The 20,277-nt window shown below is 44.1% G+C and overlaps 1 protein-coding gene across 3 annotated transcripts in view; it reads left to right on the top strand.

Annotated features, from left to right (window-relative positions):
- LOC101065670 (cadherin-18) overlaps positions 1–20,277 on the top strand; it is a 56,869-nt gene that overhangs the window by 29,033 nt on the left and 7,559 nt on the right. For all 3 annotated transcript variants that reach the window (XM_029842927.1, XM_003968175.3, XM_029842926.1), the window contains 6 exons: positions 7,283–7,450; positions 7,911–8,098; positions 8,668–8,921; positions 11,348–11,484; positions 13,642–13,763; positions 14,839–14,956. In XM_029842927.1, coding sequence (XP_029698787.1) covers positions 7,283–7,450; positions 7,911–8,098; positions 8,668–8,921; positions 11,348–11,484; positions 13,642–13,763; positions 14,839–14,956 — 987 coding nt within the window. The remainder of the gene's footprint in view (positions 1–7,282; positions 7,451–7,910; positions 8,099–8,667; positions 8,922–11,347; positions 11,485–13,641; positions 13,764–14,838; positions 14,957–20,277) is intronic.

Here is a 20,277-nt window from a genome sequence, read left to right as displayed (position 1 = left end):
GCACTCACTTAACGCCACTGGCAACCCCCCATTTTGCCCCCCCAAGCACACACACAACTCAAATTAGGACAAGGAACTCCAGCGGTCAGTGAAGAATGCACATGGAAGGAGCTGCATATGCATGTGATCTCACTGAGCCTCAAAACAGTTGTGTTGGCATACCGCCGCATTTGCTCCTGCGTCTGTCTTCACCATCTATCAGATCTTCGGCAGCTCCACATGTAGCTGCCCCTGCCATGCTTTAATGGGGCAAACGTCGCCGTGGGTGGTTCAGGTGGTATTGGAGGGATTAAAAGGGACATACAGGCACACGATTGCAACCTTTCCGCGTCCGACCTCAGTCTGGGGCCTCCAGACGGAAGTGGCAGATTCTACAAGGCCCATGAGATAAAGGAAAAAAGCATTTGAGGTCAGAGGGTAATGGCAGCATTTGGCGCACATATGGTGCTCAAAGGGATCCCCGAAATACCATCTCAGACTTGACCTAAATCCTCAATCGGCAAAAACACCGACACTTTTGAATGTTTGTGCTCCCTGCGGTCTAATCATGTCAGACTGGACTGACAGGCTTGTTTGTTTCGATAATTTATTGCTTCATTAAAATGAAGCCAAGTTAATGCTTTATTTGTGTTCATTGGTGTAATTTGGAGATGTTGAGGCTGGACAGGAATATCCAGTCTGCATCCTCCTGCCTGACCTGATCCAGGGGATGATAATTGATTTGATATCCTGGTCCTACGACAGATCAATAACGTAGTTACAAACCCTTAATAATGAATCAAATCCATTTTTTATACCAAATCCATTATGTGCCACATATTTGAACTGGCGTCACACAACCGTTCAAGGTAGTAAAGAAAAGAATGTTAGATGGGTTACGATGTTCTAGGAATCATGCTAAAACTGTCATTATGGAATGAATTGATAGCTGAAATACTAGTCTTACTATAAGCCCCCAGCCTACTAATGTTGGATTCACGGCCTCCTAAATCAGTCATGAGGCAGGCAAAGTAAAATTAAGGAGGTACCAAGGCAGTGATTTAGAGGCGTACATCCATAAACCTGGGAGGAAGAGGCAGGTTAACACAAGCACACAAATCCAGCTGGTTAGCTTATCTGGATGTCTAGTAAAAGTCAAGTCTCAGACCTTTGGTCCCTTTGGACCTTTGTGCTTCTTACGATATACCCGGTAAATTCGGTTTTATTAGCTGTCCTTGCGCCTGTGACTGCACGCACCTTTGTAAAACAGATCCAGCGCAAGAAATGTAAAACGCAATGTGGAATGTCAGTTATTGGACATTGAACAATGTGTCAGTGTGTAATGTGAACCAAAGCAGAGGCCTTACAAGGGGAGAAAAGACTAAAAAGAAATATTTAATGCCCTAGCAGTAAATCTGAAACCGTCAAAATGTGAGTGAAAAGTTAAGCCACGCTGACTTAATGTATGACAATATTGTAGATGCTCACCCAGCCGGGCAAGGCTCCAGCACCCTCCCCGCGACCCCACGAGGAAAAATAGCGGTCAAGTAGAAAATAAACGTATAGAACAAGAGAGCTCTTATTTTTAAAAGAATCAGACAGTGTCGGCTTCTTTAAGGAAAGCTGGGTGATGGAGCGGGCAGACCTGTCCAAAGATTAAGTGCTCAGATGTTATAAGCTTTATCAGTTTAAATCTGGAAATAAATTGGGCCCATTTGACCCCGGAGGGCAAACTCAAGAGATTAGATGGAACAATTCAGAGATGCTAGAGTTCGATTCTGCATCCACGACCACAATCCTTTTACTCCTCTTCACCGTTGTTTATAATCTTCCTACTGTGCTTCTTTCTTGGCCACTTTATCCATTTGGGGTCGATGCAGGGCCCTATGTGAGCAGTTAGGGGATAGGTACCTTGGCCAAGGGTAGCCTTGAAGGTATCATGGCCCCTTCACCTACTACCAGCACACCTCTCGAGTTTTGTCCAGGCCGGGTCTTGAGCCCTAACCCTCAGCTCCTCAGCCCAGTCCCCCACAGACTGATATTTCCTAGCAATCTACAAGCTAAATACAAATTCCACTGCATGCTTGCATTTCAAAGACATGTTAATGACTGAACACAGAATGGTGCATTCATGCTCCCAGACTGACTAATTAACTCAGGAAAGAGAACCGAGGCAGCCCCTCGTCTCCACGGCAAATGAGATTCAATCACGGATGTCAACATTTAAATTGATGCATCTGTGATGGTGTCATGCGGCACACAAAAAAGCAGGTCTGGGTCTGGAATGAGATTTACTTCGCGGGAGAAATAAATGAGCGTGACACCGACTATGTAAAGACAGAAATATCACTGATACAGCAGATAATGAAGGGAAGCCCGGTGGGGAGGGGGATGTGGCATCTCTTTAGTATTTAACACTGACATGGCATCTCAAAATATTTGTGCTTGAGCTCTCTTTGATGTTTAATTTCTCAGGCGGCGCAGTGGTTTGCACCAGTCACCTCATTCTGGCTCAGGTCTGATTTGAATGGAGTTAGCTTGATCTTCCCACCTCTGGCACCTGTGGGAGGAAAACCTAAGAAGCCAGAGGCAGGAAGATCAAGGGTGACCTGTCCCGGGTGTAGTCCCGACTGTTGAGATACACAAGATGGGTGGATTGTGTCGTTTCTCCCTTATGCTTGTCCCGAATTTGACTATTCGACCTAAAATGATTTGTCTTTATGGGTTTGACATTTAGCTGAGCTCCTGTAACTCCAGGGTCATAAACCTGGCTGGCGCGTGTGTTTGACCTTCACATTTCTAATCTGAGCATTAATAGCAGTTTGAATTACAGGTTAGGAGAATTTAGCACTTGAATTTAGTGCCTAATAAGACTTTACAATCAGCTTGTATTTGCACATGAACAGTTTAGTCTGCTCGACACAATAGAGAGCAAATGCCAAACAAATATAAATGTCTTGTCAACCTTGCAAATTTCAGCAAATGTCATCTGGATATGTTTTTTTTCTCTGTACATACCAGTGCCATTTTTTCTTTCAACTGCAAGCTCAAAGCTGGCCTTCCTGGCCTTCCAGTACAGTTTGACCACTAAAGACAATGTATTTATCATCATCTTGTTCCCAGTCAGCCAGGAATAGCTTTTCTTTTAGAATTTCACAAGATTAAATTGACTTTGCCTCACCATTTCACTCATATCTGCTCTGTTGAAATTGTTTTTAAAAAATGGTCTCGCTTATCATTGCAAACCTTTTGTCAGGTTGAGCTAATGTAAAGCGAAGCACTTTGCTCTTCATGCTCACATATTTGCAAGAACAACATTAAATCCTGCTAAGGTGCCCTTTCAGGAGCCGCCCTCCCACAACACCGCCGCCACCTCCACCACCTGCTGCTGATGGTGGGACTTGTCTGGGGATTCTGGCGCAGATGCGCAAGGGCGGCAGAACTGAAGCGCGACTGAATGTAAATCATGGAGGACTGGGGTTCAAACTGGCACCTGCATATTCTTCTGACAGAGGCTTTCTAGAGAACCACTGTCCCCATGATCACACCCTGTTTTATGAAGAGCCACACCGATGTCTTCCCTTGATTACACGGTCGGGAAATTTCCAAAAGCGAAAGGCAGCCGGACCTGAGTGTTCCTTATCTTCACAGCGACACATTTATCCTCTTTATAGTCCAACGCTAACTCCTGTCATTCCCGTCAACATCAGACATCTGTCGCTTACCCACACAGGCACCAGGGCTGTCCCACATCAGTTTCCTCCATGGGTAAACCATCCAACATCACACCTGTGCTTTCAAACACACACATCCAGTGACACACATCCTACAGAAGCCCCCAGTCTCTCATGGCGCCCAAATAGGCTAATTTCTCTGCGGATCTGGGAATTGTGGTTGGCTTTATTAACAGCGCTGACACATTTAAAGGCATTTCTGTGGATCAATGCCGACGTCAAGAGACAAGCTGTCAATTTATCAATTGGACGTTACAGTCTGAACTGTCATTTTAATCAGATCAGAACTGTCAGAACTGAACTGTCATTTTAATCAGCAGGAATTAACACCTGGGTCTCCATGGAGTTTAGCACCTGGGTCTCCATGGAGTTTAAACAAGCAGTAAGCTCTTTTTTGGGGGAGGGGTAAGGGGTGGGGGGTGGGGGGGATTTATAGCTACGTCTGCAGCTGTAATCTATTTTTTTTCTTCAGGAATTCTATAAGAGTAGAGAAACTCTCGGATAAAACTGTATCAGATGGGCCAAAAACCAAGATTCCTGAAGCTACAGATTGAAGAGAGCTTTAGTAATCTCCTATAATCCCTTTTGTTCACCCAGGAGATTGGCCTTCCTTAGAAGTTTCCAGTTAGACAAAGAGGTGGATAGTGTGATGGTATCAACTCTAATAGACTGGGGAGGTCGAGGGAAAGGCTAACCACCTCACTGTATCCAATGGGTCCAGGGAAGCAGCTTCTTTCTCAATTATTTTCTAAATTAAACGAGGAACTCTGCAGAGATTTAGCAGAGACTATCTCAGGTATTACAGTTCAGAAACAGGAAATGGAGTTCAGAGGCGTCATCGTTCTGACAAAGAATTTCATCACGGAGCAAATGCGCAAGGAACACGTCCTTCTTTCCTTTGTCTTCTCCATAGTTGCTTTTTCCCTTTTTGGGGTCATAGGGAGGGTCCACATGTGGATGAAGGCAGGGTACACCCCAGTCACCAGTTCATTGCCGGGCGATGAAGCATTTGTGCGTTCAGTAGCTTGCTCAAGAGTACCTTGGCAGTTCTCAGATGGAGGATTCTCAGTTGGAAAGTCTTCTGGTAGTAGGAGATGCCAGAACACCTTCCATGTTTTGTCTGCGCTGGAGCTCGAACTGAGAACCCTCCGCTTCTCTGCCCAGTCCCCACTGACTGAGCTACCGCTACGCCCTGTCCTGAGTATTGATGGATTCGAGCCTCTTTTATCTGATTTAGGATCATCAGCTTTGAATGCAGGGAGGGGTACAAAAGATCAGAAATGTTCACGCTGGTGTCCACTGGTCTCTAATGAGCTGCTGCCAAGTACTGTCCAGCGGCAGCATGCCTGCATGCGCTGAGGGGTAATAACAGGCTGGAAAGGTCAGATCCTCCATCACAGTGTCGTTTTAATGGAAACGAGTCCACCTGGTTACACTGTTGTTACATCATGCACCTGAGCATGAACCTCGATTAATACCACCAAGGTTTTCGCAAGATGGTGTGCAAGCCCACAGTGACCCGTCAGTTGTTTTTTTTAAATCTGGGAATCAGTGTAGACATCAAACTGAACTGTTAAATCAACAGGATTGTGCTGGTTTATTCTTGGATCTGCATCTTTTAATATATTATGGGAGTCAGCTCTGTGTTCTAATCTAGGGATCCCATGAGTCCCTAAATAAATACAAGCTTTAATTCTTAGTGGTATTCTATTTGTGATTGCTATTGACTGCTGATGTTTCCAATAGTAACAATAGGATAATAATCCTTTGTGAGCCGTCTGTTAATGGCAGGAATAAGTTGCTAAAAATCTAATGTCGTAATACAACAAATGCATTACAGACATTTTATTGAGCTACTGGAAAATCTACCTTGCAGTGAAATGAAAAACATGTTTGTTTGTATCTAAAAAGTTCTTGTCTGTGGCGCTTTCTGTCCCACTTAATGGCTGTTCCATTTCAGGCAGAACTAATGCACACATAATGACATCAGATACTATCAGACCCTGTCTGAGCCACCTTTGTATGCTTTAAAGCGTAAACATCAGCTGCATCTCTCCTTGTTTTATCTCACAAAATCCAGCTTGTCGTTTGTTTGCGTGGAAAAAGTTAGAATTTAACCACCCGGCGTGTCCTCCACAAATTTAAAAAAAAAGCTCAAAAAGCTGATTTCTGTGCTTTTGATCCCAGAAGGTCAGGCAGCATCAACCAGGAGAGAACCCTTTTCAGGTGAGATCAGTAGGTGACAGCGTGTTCACGCCGGCAGCAGCAGAGGCTCCAGCCTTGGCTCATTTACACCAAGAGACCCCATCAGGGTGTTATTTTTTAAAGGCTGGGGAGGGGAAAAAAAAACTTCTGATGTTAATTATATTTCCTCCCCCTGCTCATGAAGCCGAACTCAGCATTTGCATCTGGTTCTTCTGATGTTGGTGTTGCATTCTGCCATGTCTGAATTTCTATTTTCCGTCAATTTGCGGGCAGTGATTTCAGACTGCATGACCTTAATGACGGCTTTGAGCTGCGACACCATGCACCTGCCTCACAGCACAAACTAGCACTCAACACTACATCTGGGGGCATTTTATGGAGTAATTGTAGCCTTTCTTCAAACAGTCCCTTTCCTGTTAAATGTGTGCTTTCTTCCCATTTCTGTCGCTCTTGGAAATCAACACTTTGCTTTGTGCTGAGATCAAAACATTAACATTAACATTTACCGATTTGACTTAAGGAAATCTTGCTCCTTTATTCGGGAAAATTCCACTTTTGCAACACTGAACATGGCGCGACAGCGACCTCCCATTTAGCACCGTTCATCAGCACCATCCCATTTCCTCCCAGGTCTCACTGCCTCTGGACAAGCATCATGTAGAGTATTATTACAGGGTTCACAAGTTCACGGGAACATAAGTTCAGTGGTTGCCCAGAGGGTGCTGGCTCAGACAGAAAGTGAGGTTTACAATAAACACTGCTGCAGCTAATGCGTCGCATTAGCCGTACTTAGTGTCGTGTCGCGGTTGTAGGATGCTAAAGAATCAACCTTCTGGTGCCGACGAAATTCATGCACAAACCAAAGTCTAATATAAACAGAACGATCAGAAATCACCACCTGACTAGCAAATCATAGGTGTAGAGCAGCAGGAGGCTCTACTAACTGACACAGTGCTTAATCAGTTCCTTACATGTCCAAGGGTGCTCAGTCATTTCATTGGGAAAGTTAAAGGCTAACCTTGACAATCACAGAGGAACCCGAAAGGCTCCAGGATGAAAGCGGCAGAGATTTATAAATCCAGTCTAGCCAATAAAAAAAGATGCAGTGCTTTCAAAAACTCTGTAAACCCATGCTTGTTTGTTTCATCTCCACCTGCTCAAAAATGTTCTCTTTTTAATGTTTTATCTGACATGATTTTGGGGCGTGTTCGGATTTTGCAGCTAATCAGAAAAGACCTACCTTGGCTTTGTTATTGTGGCGTGTGCATTACCGTTTGTCTTTCCGCCGATAAAAGGAACAACAGAGACATTGCTTTCCTCCAGTCTCCTGTATTTTTGTTGTTCTTTCCCCTTCAATTGTTCAGGAATCATTAGGACTGCCTTAGCGGACATGGACCGCGAAGCCAGAGAACACTACACGGTTGTTATCCAAGCCAAAGACATGGCGGGCCAGGTCGGAGGCCTCTCTGGCTCCACCACTATCAACATCACCCTGACCGACATCAACGACAACCCACCCAAGTTTCCTCAAAGTAGGTACAAAAGGCTCGATAGAGCGTAGCATGATGAGCGTAGCAGTGATGTCATGCCACAAGTTATACAACATTCTGGCTTCGTCATAAAAATCAGAGAACGAATCACCAATAGCCCGTTTTGCTGTTGAAACTCATTTTTTTCATTCAAGTCCCTAATTCATATTGAGATTTTGTCTTTAAATGTCCCACTGGGTATTCTGCAACAAACCTCTTTCCACATCTGCCACATCAGAATTTGCTCTGCTTTGTCTTCGCTATCAGCCACGGTTTGAGGTTTGTTTCCAGCTCAGACCCTGCAGACTATTTTTTAATGATATCGTCTCATTAACGTATAGTGCACTGAATGGCGTCTGGTTCAATAACGCATTTGCACATTAATTTGAAGGCGGACAGTTTCTGTTTGTATCGTTTCCCTCGTTTTGACTCCTTTTGGATGCAAATGAACGTTTCCCCACAGAAAACTACCAGCTCTACGTCCCTGAATCGGCCCAGGTAGGGAAGCCAGTGGGAAAGATCAAAGCCAATGACGACGACCTCGGCATCAACGCGGACATCAAGTACAGCATCATCAATTCCGAGGGGGCCAACACATTCTCCATATCCGCCGATCGGGACACCAAGGAGGGCATCATCAGCCTCAAAAAGGTAAGACTACTTTATTTATGCTGAATCTACGATGCCAGAGACCCTGAAGTATCAGAAAAGCAGCAGCTCAGACTCCTTGCCTGGAAGGAAGAAATGGTGAGGTGGGTAAAAAAACAAAATAAATGGACGCGCACCATTCACAATGTTAGAGAACAAACAGGATTTCCAAGGGTCTGCAGAATAGGAAAACAAGGGTCTCTTGCGGCTTTATTGCAGTGGTGTCGAGTTTAAATTTAAATGCTTTGTTTACAAGAAGCTTTAGCTCCTTCTGTTTGCAGCTAAATGGCAATATAAAATGATGGCTCCCAGCTTCTTTAATTACATACATTCCAGTCTAGTAAATATTTGTGCTTTCATTTTTATTTCAACAAGAAAAGGAAATCAAAACATGGAGGAACAGAATGACAATTTTCCCTTTGCAAACGTTATTATAATTCAGCATGCATTCTGTGTATGAATCCTACGTTTACGTGAGCTGTGAGCTAACATTCATGCCTTGAATCATTCCTCGTGCTTTAAAAAAAAAAAATAGCCTAATCACATTGTGCCATGATTCACATTCCCAACAGCCTCTGAACTACGAGCGAAAGAAGTCCTACACCCTCCACATCGAGGGGATGAACACGCATGCAGACCCCCGTTTTTCCTATCTTGGTTCTTTCAAAGACACCGCCACGCTTAAAATCACAGTGGGGGACGTGGATGAAGGCCCGGTCTTCTCCATCGATCATTACATCATGGACGTGTATGAGAACGCACCCAGAGGCACGGAGGTGGGTGCCGTGACGGCTCGAGATCCCGACAGCAGGAACAGTCCTGTCAGGTAAGATATATTTACAACAGATGTTCAAATGTCAGTAAAAACAGGGTCACAGGACCTAAATTTGCCATTCATGGTTAAATTTCCCCAATCAATGAAGCATCCTTCTACCCAAGATGATTAAAATCTTATATATTATCTATTTATGCTTTTTTTATGTCAAAGTCTGAACTGGAGCCATTGTGCGTTGTTGATGTGTAATATGTGCCGCATAACATGAGGTAATGCACCTGGTTCGCGTGGGTGCACATGGCAGGGCTAAAAAAGTTATTTCCCTCAGCCCGAAAGTGAACTTGGTTTTTGCTCTGCACCCATGATTTGCTTCATGATATTGCATCAACTCCTTGCCACTTGTTTCAATTTGAATTCCCTCTGTTGTCTTGTCCGAAATGATGGAGTGCACCTGCAACTGCTGAGCTCCTCCTGAGATGTCGGATTGCCGCTACATCGACGAGAAGCAATCTTCGTTGGAAGCCTATGGGATGATGGTTAAGGGCCCTTCCATGGACCGTGGCTCCGGGGCTTTTTTATTTTTTTAAAAAAGCATTACGGAGAAAGTTACGCGAGTTACCAGCTGCCCCGCAGTGGCAAATGTTGGGCCCTTTAAATATGGCAGGGACACAGATGCAGCTCAAATGATCCTCCTGTCTGATTCTGTTCAAGATATGAAGGACCAAAAAGTGACACTTGCTTGAACCCAGAAAATAAGCTAAGAAACATAAGCAAAAAACTGCCCCCCCCCCCTTCACACACACACACACACTCGTGTTCGCATCAGAAGGCAGAAGAGATCAGCGTTTGATCGTCTGTTCTCCTAACGCATTAAACGAAATAGCCGCATTATCACATGTTGGTTTGAAATCGACATTTAGTCAAACTAAATCTCACTGCCTCGTTACCTCTGGTTGCTCTGGCGCATTACCATAATGATCAGGAGCGCTCGTGTGAGTGCCCTGGTGCGGGTACCACCAAGCACAGCGGGGGCTCGCAGCCCTTTTGACTGCCAGTTTTCCTTTCAAGTGCAAAGAGGCGAACTATCAAAGTTGCTTTGTTGTCGCCGACTGTATCATTTGCAAGCGCTGACATTCACACAGATAAAAGAAAACCTGAGAAATTAATCAACAGAAACAAACGGCACAATTGTGAATATAAGTAGAAGTCTGCGGGTTCGTTCATGGTTCGGTCTGTGTCATTGAGGAACGTTGCGGCGCTGGTTTATTCCTCATCTCTCACGTCAATTGGAATTGTTGACTTATTACCCAGGGGCACGCGGGCTGGATTAAAGGTGTAAATAGGCCATTAAGAATAAATTAGGGAACGAGCAGTCGATGATCATTCCGTGCCTGCGTTCATGAGAGGCTGTCTGCTTTGTATTCCACAGGCTGCTTTGATTGAACAACAGCGTTGTTGGAACATTAACGGCACTGTCAGCACCCACTTTTGTCAATTGGACATATTGAAGATAATTGCACTTGTAATTGAAATATGTATTTTCAGGCCATTTTGCCCAGACATGAAGTCTATTTATAGTCTGGAAAATGTAGAATCATTATTTTGTCATTTTATAATGTTATCATAAACACATGTGAGTAATTAAAACATTTCTTTAAAATAATTGTTGGTTTGTTGGGTCTGTCAGAGGACTATTAAATATATTAGGTGACTGTAAAATTAACATGAGGAGCCATTGTGCGTTGGGTTGTGAAAATATTATAAATCCATTACCAATTTCTCTATAGTACAGGGTGGTGGTAGCCCAGTCTGGGAGGCGGTAGCCCAGTCTGGGAGGTGGTAGCCCCGTCTGGGAGGCGGTTGCCCCGTCTGGGAGGCGGTTGCCCCGTCTGGGAGGCGGTTGCCCCGTCTGGGAGGCAGCGGCCCCGTCTGGAGGGGACTATGCTTAGAATGGAGGCTTCTGGGTTCAAGCCTGATTGCGGACAAATCTTGGGAGGTGTTCTGGTAGCAGTGTTGTTAGTTGCCAGTATAGTGCACACCCTTGAGCAAGGAAAAGAACTTCCAAATTCTTCCACACAGTAGGGCTCTGGATCGATAGTGCTGCATTATTTCAACATGGTTAACAGTGTTGATGTGTAGCCCCAAAATTGGTGAGGTGGAGGCTGTCAGCTCAGTCCGGGACACGCAGCCTCTCTGCTGCACCGGGAGCTCCAGGAAAAAATCTGTTCTTGTACAGTAAGCAGGTTATCCAGGTGAAAGCCGAAGCACAAAACCTATATTTTTCAACAGAGAGGGTTTTAGATTATGTAACTTGTCCTGACTTGTCTGTTAGCTCCTACATTTAGAACATCTAAAGTAACAATAACAAATATGTGTTTATGCGCCTTAACACTGTTTTTGAAATTTTTTTGCGTATTAATTCTGCTTTCTGTAGTTATCTATGTTGTCTTTTACTACCGGTCTTCTTCCCCCAACAGATATTTCCTGGACAGTAAAGAGGATGACGAAAGGTACTTCCGAATCGATGAAATCACTGGTGTCATACGGACCACGAAGCCCCTGGACAGAGAAGACATAACTTGGCACAACATCACTGTGATGGCTTCAGAGGTTGGTAGGTACCCAGGGCTTTGTTGCGGTTTTCTGCAGCTGGGCTTTTTTTTCTTGTTTTTATGAAGCTATCTCCTGCATTGATATAAGTCTGCCTCAAACTTGATGCTCTCCCATTTCTCCTAATGCATTTGTTTATTTATAGGTAGATATATACATTTCCAAAAATGCATTAACCAGGAGATCAATGCCATATTTTTCAAGAGAGTCGGTCTACCTGCGATTCAGTCACTGTCCAAACTTTTCATTTCCTGTTTGTCAGTAAACACCTGCACCTGTGTGCGGCGCGCCGTTGTCTTTGCACAATTGCCCGCCGCATCCCAAGCGCAAATATTTAACTGCTGCAAATTTACACCTCCGGGGGACGTAGCGAACATGTGAAATACTGCCGCGCTCACAGTCATCTCTTCTAGCCTCCAGCTGACATCATTACAAGTTGTTGTTCAACTTGCTTTTAAATCAGCGGTGGTTTTCCGGCCACGACAGCACGAATTAAAAAGCAAATCTGAAGATAACAAACGATGAAATGAACTGGAGGCGCTATGCTTGATTTCTTTTCTTGTCCCGATTGCCCCCCCCTCCCTTTACCAGAAGATAACGAGACAACCTGCGGGGACCATAAAGTCAAAGGTTGGGACTCACAGTGTGTAAAATTGGAGGCAGGATCAATATCAACAAAAGGAAGGTGCCATGAGAACGATGTTAGGGCTAAAACCTCCAGCACCTGAGTGGGAATGAATTTGTCCAAATGTTTGCACAGTTACTGAATAAATCATGTTAATTTAGCGGGAATTTTGTGATTCTGATCAATAGTAGTCGATACGTTGCACTCCTGGTCCATTCATTTTTCATACTTCCATATTAAAAACTCGACACTTTGCAAGGTGAGGGCGAAAAGAGAAATTAACAATTAAAGTCTGGAAACAAGGATGAAATGAACAATTTGCATTTTGATTAGACTATTCAGATATTTCTCTTATAATTAACTGCAAAATGAAATGAATCCCAATTGTTTTAATGTGCTTTCATACATTTAGGAAAATAATTAAATCGATTGAGCCGTGGCTAACACAGGAACTCCTATCAGGTAACTTGGATCATTTGCGGTCCCAATTAGGCAAATCTCTCATTAGTCAACAGAGGCGCTTGAATGCTAATGTTTCCTTTATCTCCTCACTCCTCTTTAACATTCAGAGATACACGTGTGCTCCAGGACACTGTGAAAAGGCGAATAAATTCTTAACTCTCCGACAAAGCAAGGACACACCGTTCCATAAAACCAGCTGCTTTACTGCACACACACACAGACACATGCACACACGCACACACAGAATTAAGGCCCACGCTCATCATTTGTTTAGTGTTAGTAGATCATCTCGCGTGACACGGCGGTGCTGACCATGGGGAGGGTGTTTGGTAAACCCTAATGCACAAGACACAGCAAAATAAAAATGTTGAGACATTTCTTCCACAGACTGCTGTGCCTGCATGGCTTATGGCTTTTGTGGTATTGTGTTGTTGTTTTTTTACCTTCTATTCAAGGAAGACTTTGCTGAGTGAAGATGCTATTTGTCAACACTGTTTCGCTGCATGCTCTGAAGTGTCACAGTAAAGCTAAAAACGGATGTGCAAATGCTGAAAAACAAGCGGGATCTGTGCAGTGGGCTCGGTATTTTCATTTTAAAAGTGTATGTTCACTTTTGAAGCGTTTAAAGCCAATTTCCAGGCTGATAGTCTGACCCACAGGTAAAATTAACTATCAGATCTTAATTTAGTGAAGCAGATCATGTGTCTGGCTGTTCATTTCAGTGGCAGAAGTGGCCATTTTGATGTCATTAACACGGGGAGTTGAGGAGTTATTAATTTGCTTCCATCATGAGCAGGGCTAATAATACATCAGAACCAAGCTCATGAGCTGGAAATGAAACAGCTGCCCAGAGATGTGGGGATGTGCTTTAGTATGCGAAACTGCCTTCTGCAACACTGCACCCGCTTCACGCCCTTTTGTGCTTTCATACTGGCACTACTAAGGCAAAATCCTAAACGGTCTGCGAGAGGATCACAGTGTTTTGCTGTTAAATGACACAGTTAATGTCGCACCACGGTGTTCAGGGCTCATGGCACACTTGACCTTGACGTCTCTCTTGCCTCCCTCTTCCAGACAACCCCAGCCTCTTGAGTCACGTCCCCGTTACTGTCCAGGTGCTGGACGTGAATGACAATCCACCAGAGGTGGCCGCAGACGAGGAAATCATCCTGTGCGAGAGCTCGAGGCCGGGACAGGTGAGTCTGAGAATCAATGTTTCACCCCAGGAGGAGAGTGATGAAAGCGGTGCACGCACCCGGGCTGGATCCTCCACTGCGTCAAGGATCCGCATTGAATGACCGTTTTCTTCAGTTTGGGTTGATTCCTCAGAGCTGAGAGTGGGAGGTCACCGCTGGAAACTGTTTGACCATCACTCACTCTAAATGAGCATCGTTGCCGCGAAGCATGACAGCTCTAAATCGAAGCTCATTCCACTTTTGCTCTCTGGTCTTTGATTCATTCCAATTAAGGGGTTTTTAGATGGAGAGCAATCAGCAGCATGGAGGTTGGCAAATGGATGAGTAGAGACTGAAAAAAACAAAACAACGGAGTACATTTTTGAAGGATTTTAAAAGTTTTTGCTTTATAGATCCTCTTATCTCTTCAAGTTTTCCAAAATTAACTCAAGTGCTGCATCATTCTCTATAAACCCCCCTTAGCTTTGGTCTATGTTCACGTGCATTTGAGAGGGATATCACCTACTGACTTTGCTTCAGCTCCTTTTTGCCTACGGTCCTTGGTTTCTGCGTCAGAAGACAGTTTGTCGCTGGTAAAATTGAAAGTTCATTGTTCTCACTGGGGCACATCATTGACATTTTGACTTCAATCAGAAGTCAGAGATCAAGGCTGAAGATTTGGGAATGAGAGTTATTAAACCTACTGTACCTCCTGGCATTTTTTTAAATTTATTTTGGAACTATGATCTTTCATCAGCTCAACAGCAAAGAAATTGCAAAATCCTTATGGCATTTGAACCACAGGTAAACAGTGTTGTAATAAAAGATAGCACAAGCTAAATGTTGGGAAAATCCAGCACCCCACCCGCCCAGTCAAATCTTTCTAACAGTAATAGAGACTATTAATTACTGAGCTGGCTGTAGGTGAGAGGGACTCTGACCATTTACAATCAACACGACCTGCAGCAGGAGCTAAATTGGCTCCTTGTTTGGCACGCAATTAGAGGGAAATGTGGTTGTAATGGGTTGCTGCAATAATTAAATGTTGCAGTTGTTGCTTTTGGAGAGTAATTTATTCCACTTCCTGCGATAACAGGTGATCCAGACCGTAACGGCAGTGGACAAGGATGACTTTGCCAATGGACAGCGGTTCGCCTTTGCCTTGCCTAGCCAGCTACCAGTCAATCCTAACTTCACCCTGAAAGACAATGAAGGTAAATAAAGTCATCCGCAGGGTTGCTTTCATCTGTTCAGCCATTTGCTCAAGTTTCAAGATCCAGTAAGATTTCCTCATATTTTACATGTGCAAAGGAAATGTGAGCAGGTCGAAAAGAAAGGAATTATCTCTGAGGCCGTTCTACATAAAACACTGGTCGTTAAGGTTTGACATGTTTGTGTTATTTAGTGGACTGCCCACAGTGCAGCGCTCCCGTTCGCCGCCTGCTCACTTCGGTACATGCTGGTGTTAGTGTGGGCAATACCATGGCAACCATCTCAATCTTGGGTGAATACCGCGCCTGGGGTTGGTCTGCAATCACGGGGCTTTTAAAAGCTTTCAGCACAAAGATCCCATAGTTACCCACTGAGAGAGAAAGTTCACAGCACTCCAGATGGATCTATGAGCTCGAGAGGGGCAGGTAAAAGCAAAAGGAGGGAGAAGCACAGGGATTAAAAAAGAAAAAAAAATCAATGTGATAACAGGAGATAAGGTCGTTTAGCTCTTTGTCCACTTAACGTCTTAGCACAAGCGATATCCTTCCTTCTGGACAAGGCACATTTGCTGTGTTATTTTTAAAAAAAAGTAGCCTCCAATGAGATGCAAATAAAACCAGATTGTTTTGGGATTCACATAATATGTTGTAGGGCATTATAGTTGCAGCTTGGTGGTTACTCCATGGAATAATTACCGCGACGGCAGTAGCAATTAGCAGAAATGAAGACATCTATAGAATCATCAGTTCTGCTCACAACGTAAGCCTTAAGGATGACTGTGTTGTAATTATTACTGGAGCCTGAGTGCAACGGGCAAATTTCATTACGAGGCAGCTTTTCGCTAAAGACTGCTCATGTTCGTTATGTGAGCTTGTCACAAGTTGTCGTCGATGTTGTTCTGATAGTAATGTAATTTACACCCTTATCATAGACTTTCAGGCAGTAACTTGGAGACCAACGCTTGAGCTCAAACATGGTGCGTTAGCAGTTCTGCAGCCTTCCCCAGTGAATTTTTTTATATACGTTTCCTCTTTATTCAGATTTTTTCATGCTCCTGATACGTGTACCTTAACTTTGATTTAGGAGGCTTTCAACGCTAACTCATAAATATGTATTTATCTGAGGAGGTGCCGCTTCATCGCAGTAACATGAACAAATACATCACAGACTTAAGATCCTTTGCTTGGGAGTCTCTTTGCACAAGAACTGGCAGAGTTTTCAACTGTATTTCTGTGAGATAAAGCACCTGAGTAAGAGCAGTTCAAATGGATTACAGTCTTTTGGAGCAGATCTCTACGGAAAGACCTGTGGATTACAGTCTCTGGACAGGATTGACCTTTCAGGCAAGTCCCGGATCAACGTCAGGTCAGATCTGCCGTGAGCAAATTAAACTGTGAATAAGACGAGTTCATATCAGCCTGTCAGCACTTTGAGTTCTGAAAACATAGTCCTCAATGTTTTCGGAGTGGAAAGTGCTCTTTCTTCAAGCACTGATGGCATTCTCCCCCTTCACGCTGTTTGAATAATGGTGCTTGTTATGCTTTAAAATGGAACTCCTGCTGGATACATCCCACAAGTTTTTCCAAATATATATGTGTGGGACAGATGCTTTTTATGTCGGAAAAAGAAAATCCACATTCTCCTAACTTAGCAAAAGTTGAGGAAAGTCCGAAGGCATGTTCTGATTGAACAACCGCATTTATAGTTTAGTATATCAAGCTTTTATATACAAATTGTGTCCAGAAACACATAAATGCACGGTTGTAAACTCAAAAGACAACCCCCCCAATGGAAGCAATATGTTTATCTTACTTTCAGTGTGCACTTCTGTTGTCGGTGTGCATTTCCTAAAAATTGCTTCTGCTGTTTCAGCCATCGGGGCCGCTCAAAGGCTGTGTGAATGATAGCACAGATACAGTCAAGTCATTCCACCGACTCTCTCGTTCTGTGCTGTGTTGGCAATATCCAAAGTTGGAGAAAAGAGGCACAAAGCACCCCCACTGTTGACTCTTGTGTCTGATAATTAAAGTAAGCTCTTCCCGACTGAAGCTATTTCTCATTTCTGTTGTAGCAGTCCAACAGTTGCTGCTGCTCTGAGCCAGACCCCCTAATACCCCCCTCTGTTATTGCGTGAGCTCCAAAAATCCCTCTCAGTCACTCATAAGACTAACACTCTCCTGACCTCCTTTCCTGCTCAGTTACAGTTCACTCACAAAAGAACATGCTAAACTTTGATATGTGGCTCCGTTCAAAGTTGTTTTTTTAGAGACTTAAAGTTTCAGATTCTCGTAGTGGAAGTTATTTCCTGGTTGCAATACATTTGGTGGAGGGACCTCTACCTTGCAACTGAAGACTGTCTGTGCTTGTTGAGCTTTCCTTTTGCAAATAAAAGCAGAGCTCTTGGAAAAAAGAAAATCCATGTATCCGTGCTGCAGGTCTAGACTCCGACTATTTGAAATACCATGAAAAACAAGAGAGCATTTCACAGTATGTCAAAGCTATTTTGTTAAAAGACCAGGCTTATACTTACATGCACTTATGTGTGATATTCAAAATGGAATGCACTGGCATTTTCTGCAAATTATGAGGAGGTTATGATCTCTAAATAACCTACATTCTTAAATAGAACAATTGAATTTTGTAGGCATCTTCTTCCGGTGGGTACAGGCTTTTTTTAGCTGTACTGTAAGCAGCCCGCTGATATGTGGGACATTTAATTAGATTTCATGTCATTCAAATGTAACTCTGAATGTGCATTCACCAATTATCAGCCTACACAGAGTCACTTAAACAAAGAAGAGAGAACAGTGGTTAGAACAACAATTTTTGAGTCAGGATTTCATAAGTAATGGTTGACATTTGCTTCATTTGAATTGCGAAGAAGGGTGCTATATTTTCAAATTATAGCACAATGAATATTCTTTATTTATGAATCTTCTCATTTTTTATCCGGGGCCAGGTTGAGGTAGAAGTAGTCTAAGCAGAGATGCCCAGATTTCCCTCACCCCAGACGCTTCCTCCAGCTCTTCTGGGAGTATTCCGAGGTGCTACCAGGCCAGCCAAGAGACATGGTCTCTCCAGCGTGTCGTGGCTCTTCCTCGGGGCCTCCTCCAGGTCAGGCATGCCTGCAATGCCTCCCTAGAGAGGTGCCCATTCCACCTTAGCTGACTCCTCTCAATGCAAAGGTGCAGTGGCTCTCCTCCCAGCTCCTCCTGAGTGGCTGAGCTTCTCATCCTCTTTCTAAGCGAGTGCTGTGGTCATCACCCAAACTTCATGACATTAGGTGAGAGCAGGTGCGTAGACTGGCCGATAAATCGAGAGCTTTGCCTTTCAACGGTACAGTATATCAACCGCATAACTGCACCAATCCACCTGTCCATCTCACACTGTTGATCTCTCCAACAACCCAGCGAGGGCAAGGCACCCTTGACCTCGGACTTGGAGGTGCTGATTGTCCGAGCCGCTTCACACTGGGCTGCACACTGCCCCAGCACATGCTGAAGGTCCTGGCTTTTTGAGGCCAACAGGACATCATCTGCAGAAATGGTTCCCAAACTGGATTCTCTCCAGCCCCTGGCTATGTCTAGAAATAATTTCCTTAAAAAATTTGAACAGATTAGGTGATAAAGGGCAGCCATGCCGGAGTCTGGTTGGGCTAACGCCCATGAACTCAAGCCCCCTTAAGAGGGTATAGAGCTGGTCCAGTGTTCTGTGACCAGGGCAAAAATCACATTGTTCCTCCTGAATCTGGAGCTGGACTTTATTACCTATTTAAGACACACCTTAGACAATGCTATGCATGCTCTCATTAGTGTACAAAGCACCTCTTTATATTAAACAAACCAGTAATCTTTTGTAAAAGCCTTTTATGCAGGCAGGAAAGCCTCAACAGCCGCCAGTGCTCCGTCAGAGCTGTGAACCAATTTGTTTGCAGCATATCAGAGTAAAATAATACCGGTGTTCTTCAGTCCTTTATGACTATTGTGGCCGAAGCTTTTGGCTAACATATAATTAGTGTGGATAAACAAAATACAAATGTCTGCAACACAGACCTTGGTGTGAGAGTGTATTTTAACCAAAGAGAAATACAAACAGCATATGTTAGAAGGCAGCCAGATCATTAGTAAACCCACTGCAGTCATGGGTTTACAGCGAAGCCTCCCTGACTCAAACTGATTCTCGCTGAGGCGGTCGAAAGATTGTCATATTTCTCTGAATATTCTATTTTTTGGATGCAACACAAACAGAATAATACCTAAAGAAGGTCTAAACAGGAACTATGGTGTGCTACATTTGATCCCAGAACCATAAGGAGCTGTGGTTGCCAACTGGTGATGCAGATCTGGTGTGTTGGATTGAAACATATTTTGAGTGCAAAATACACCAGGATTATGGGGGTATCAAGGCAGACAAGCCAGAAGAGCAATCTGTTGCTGGCAAGTCTCAAAGGCCCAGACCAAAAAGCAGAAAGTGCAACAGAAATCCAGACACACCTACATTCTGGAGCCAAAAAAGGAGAAGATGGATGTTTAGATTTGACAATCTTTACATTATTCTTCACACTAGGGTATAAGTGTGCTGCAGCGCTAGTTCATGCAGACTCTGATCCGCAGTCTCCACACACCCACAGCCAGAACATGTGCATGTGGGCAAGTGTGAAGTCTTAAGATGTCCGTGTTGGGTTATTTTGGTTTCTGTTAAACAAACAAACAAAAAAACCAATCTTACGCCATGTGCCCCCAACTAGGTTACACTTTCAACAAGCGGCCTCTTCCGGACAGATGTCGGTAGTATCTGTCCTAGCCTTGTCCACCTTCACACCCATCATACTGTACCTCACACCAGGCCTTGGATTGGACACCTAAGTCATCATCAGCACTTTCATCATGCAGCATCTGGAGGTGGTGGAGTATCTGGGCTCATCGGGAACCATTCACAAATCAGAGGGGATCCATCCCAATTGGTTTGGTGCTCTCGCCCTGCGCGTCACCTGTCTCTTTCAAACCTGCAGAAAATCACATGTTCAAATCATCATACTCATTGGTCCTCCGGCCTGGAATTAGCATGACGTAATTGTTGGTCACGTATTTGCTGCAGTTGGTTTGAGGACCCGCCAACACCCAACTCATACCTCTCCTCCTCTGCATCCTCTGCTCTCCATTTGACTCGTGCTTACATGTAACCACACTCGCACATTCCTCCTATATTCACTCCCCCTCTCCTTTTCTAATCTTATGACTCCCTATACCGCTCCCATGTTATTTGCATCTGGTCTCCTAGCACCCCTCCCTCCTCTCCCGCATCTGTACGCTGATGCGGCGGA

This window comes from Takifugu rubripes, chromosome 10 (assembly GCF_901000725.2).
Source record: "Takifugu rubripes chromosome 10, fTakRub1.2, whole genome shotgun sequence".
NCBI lineage: Eukaryota > Metazoa > Chordata > Actinopteri > Tetraodontiformes > Tetraodontidae > Takifugu > Takifugu rubripes.
The sequence above is the reverse complement of the archived record's forward strand: the minus strand, read 5'-3'. Positions and strand labels throughout refer to the sequence as shown.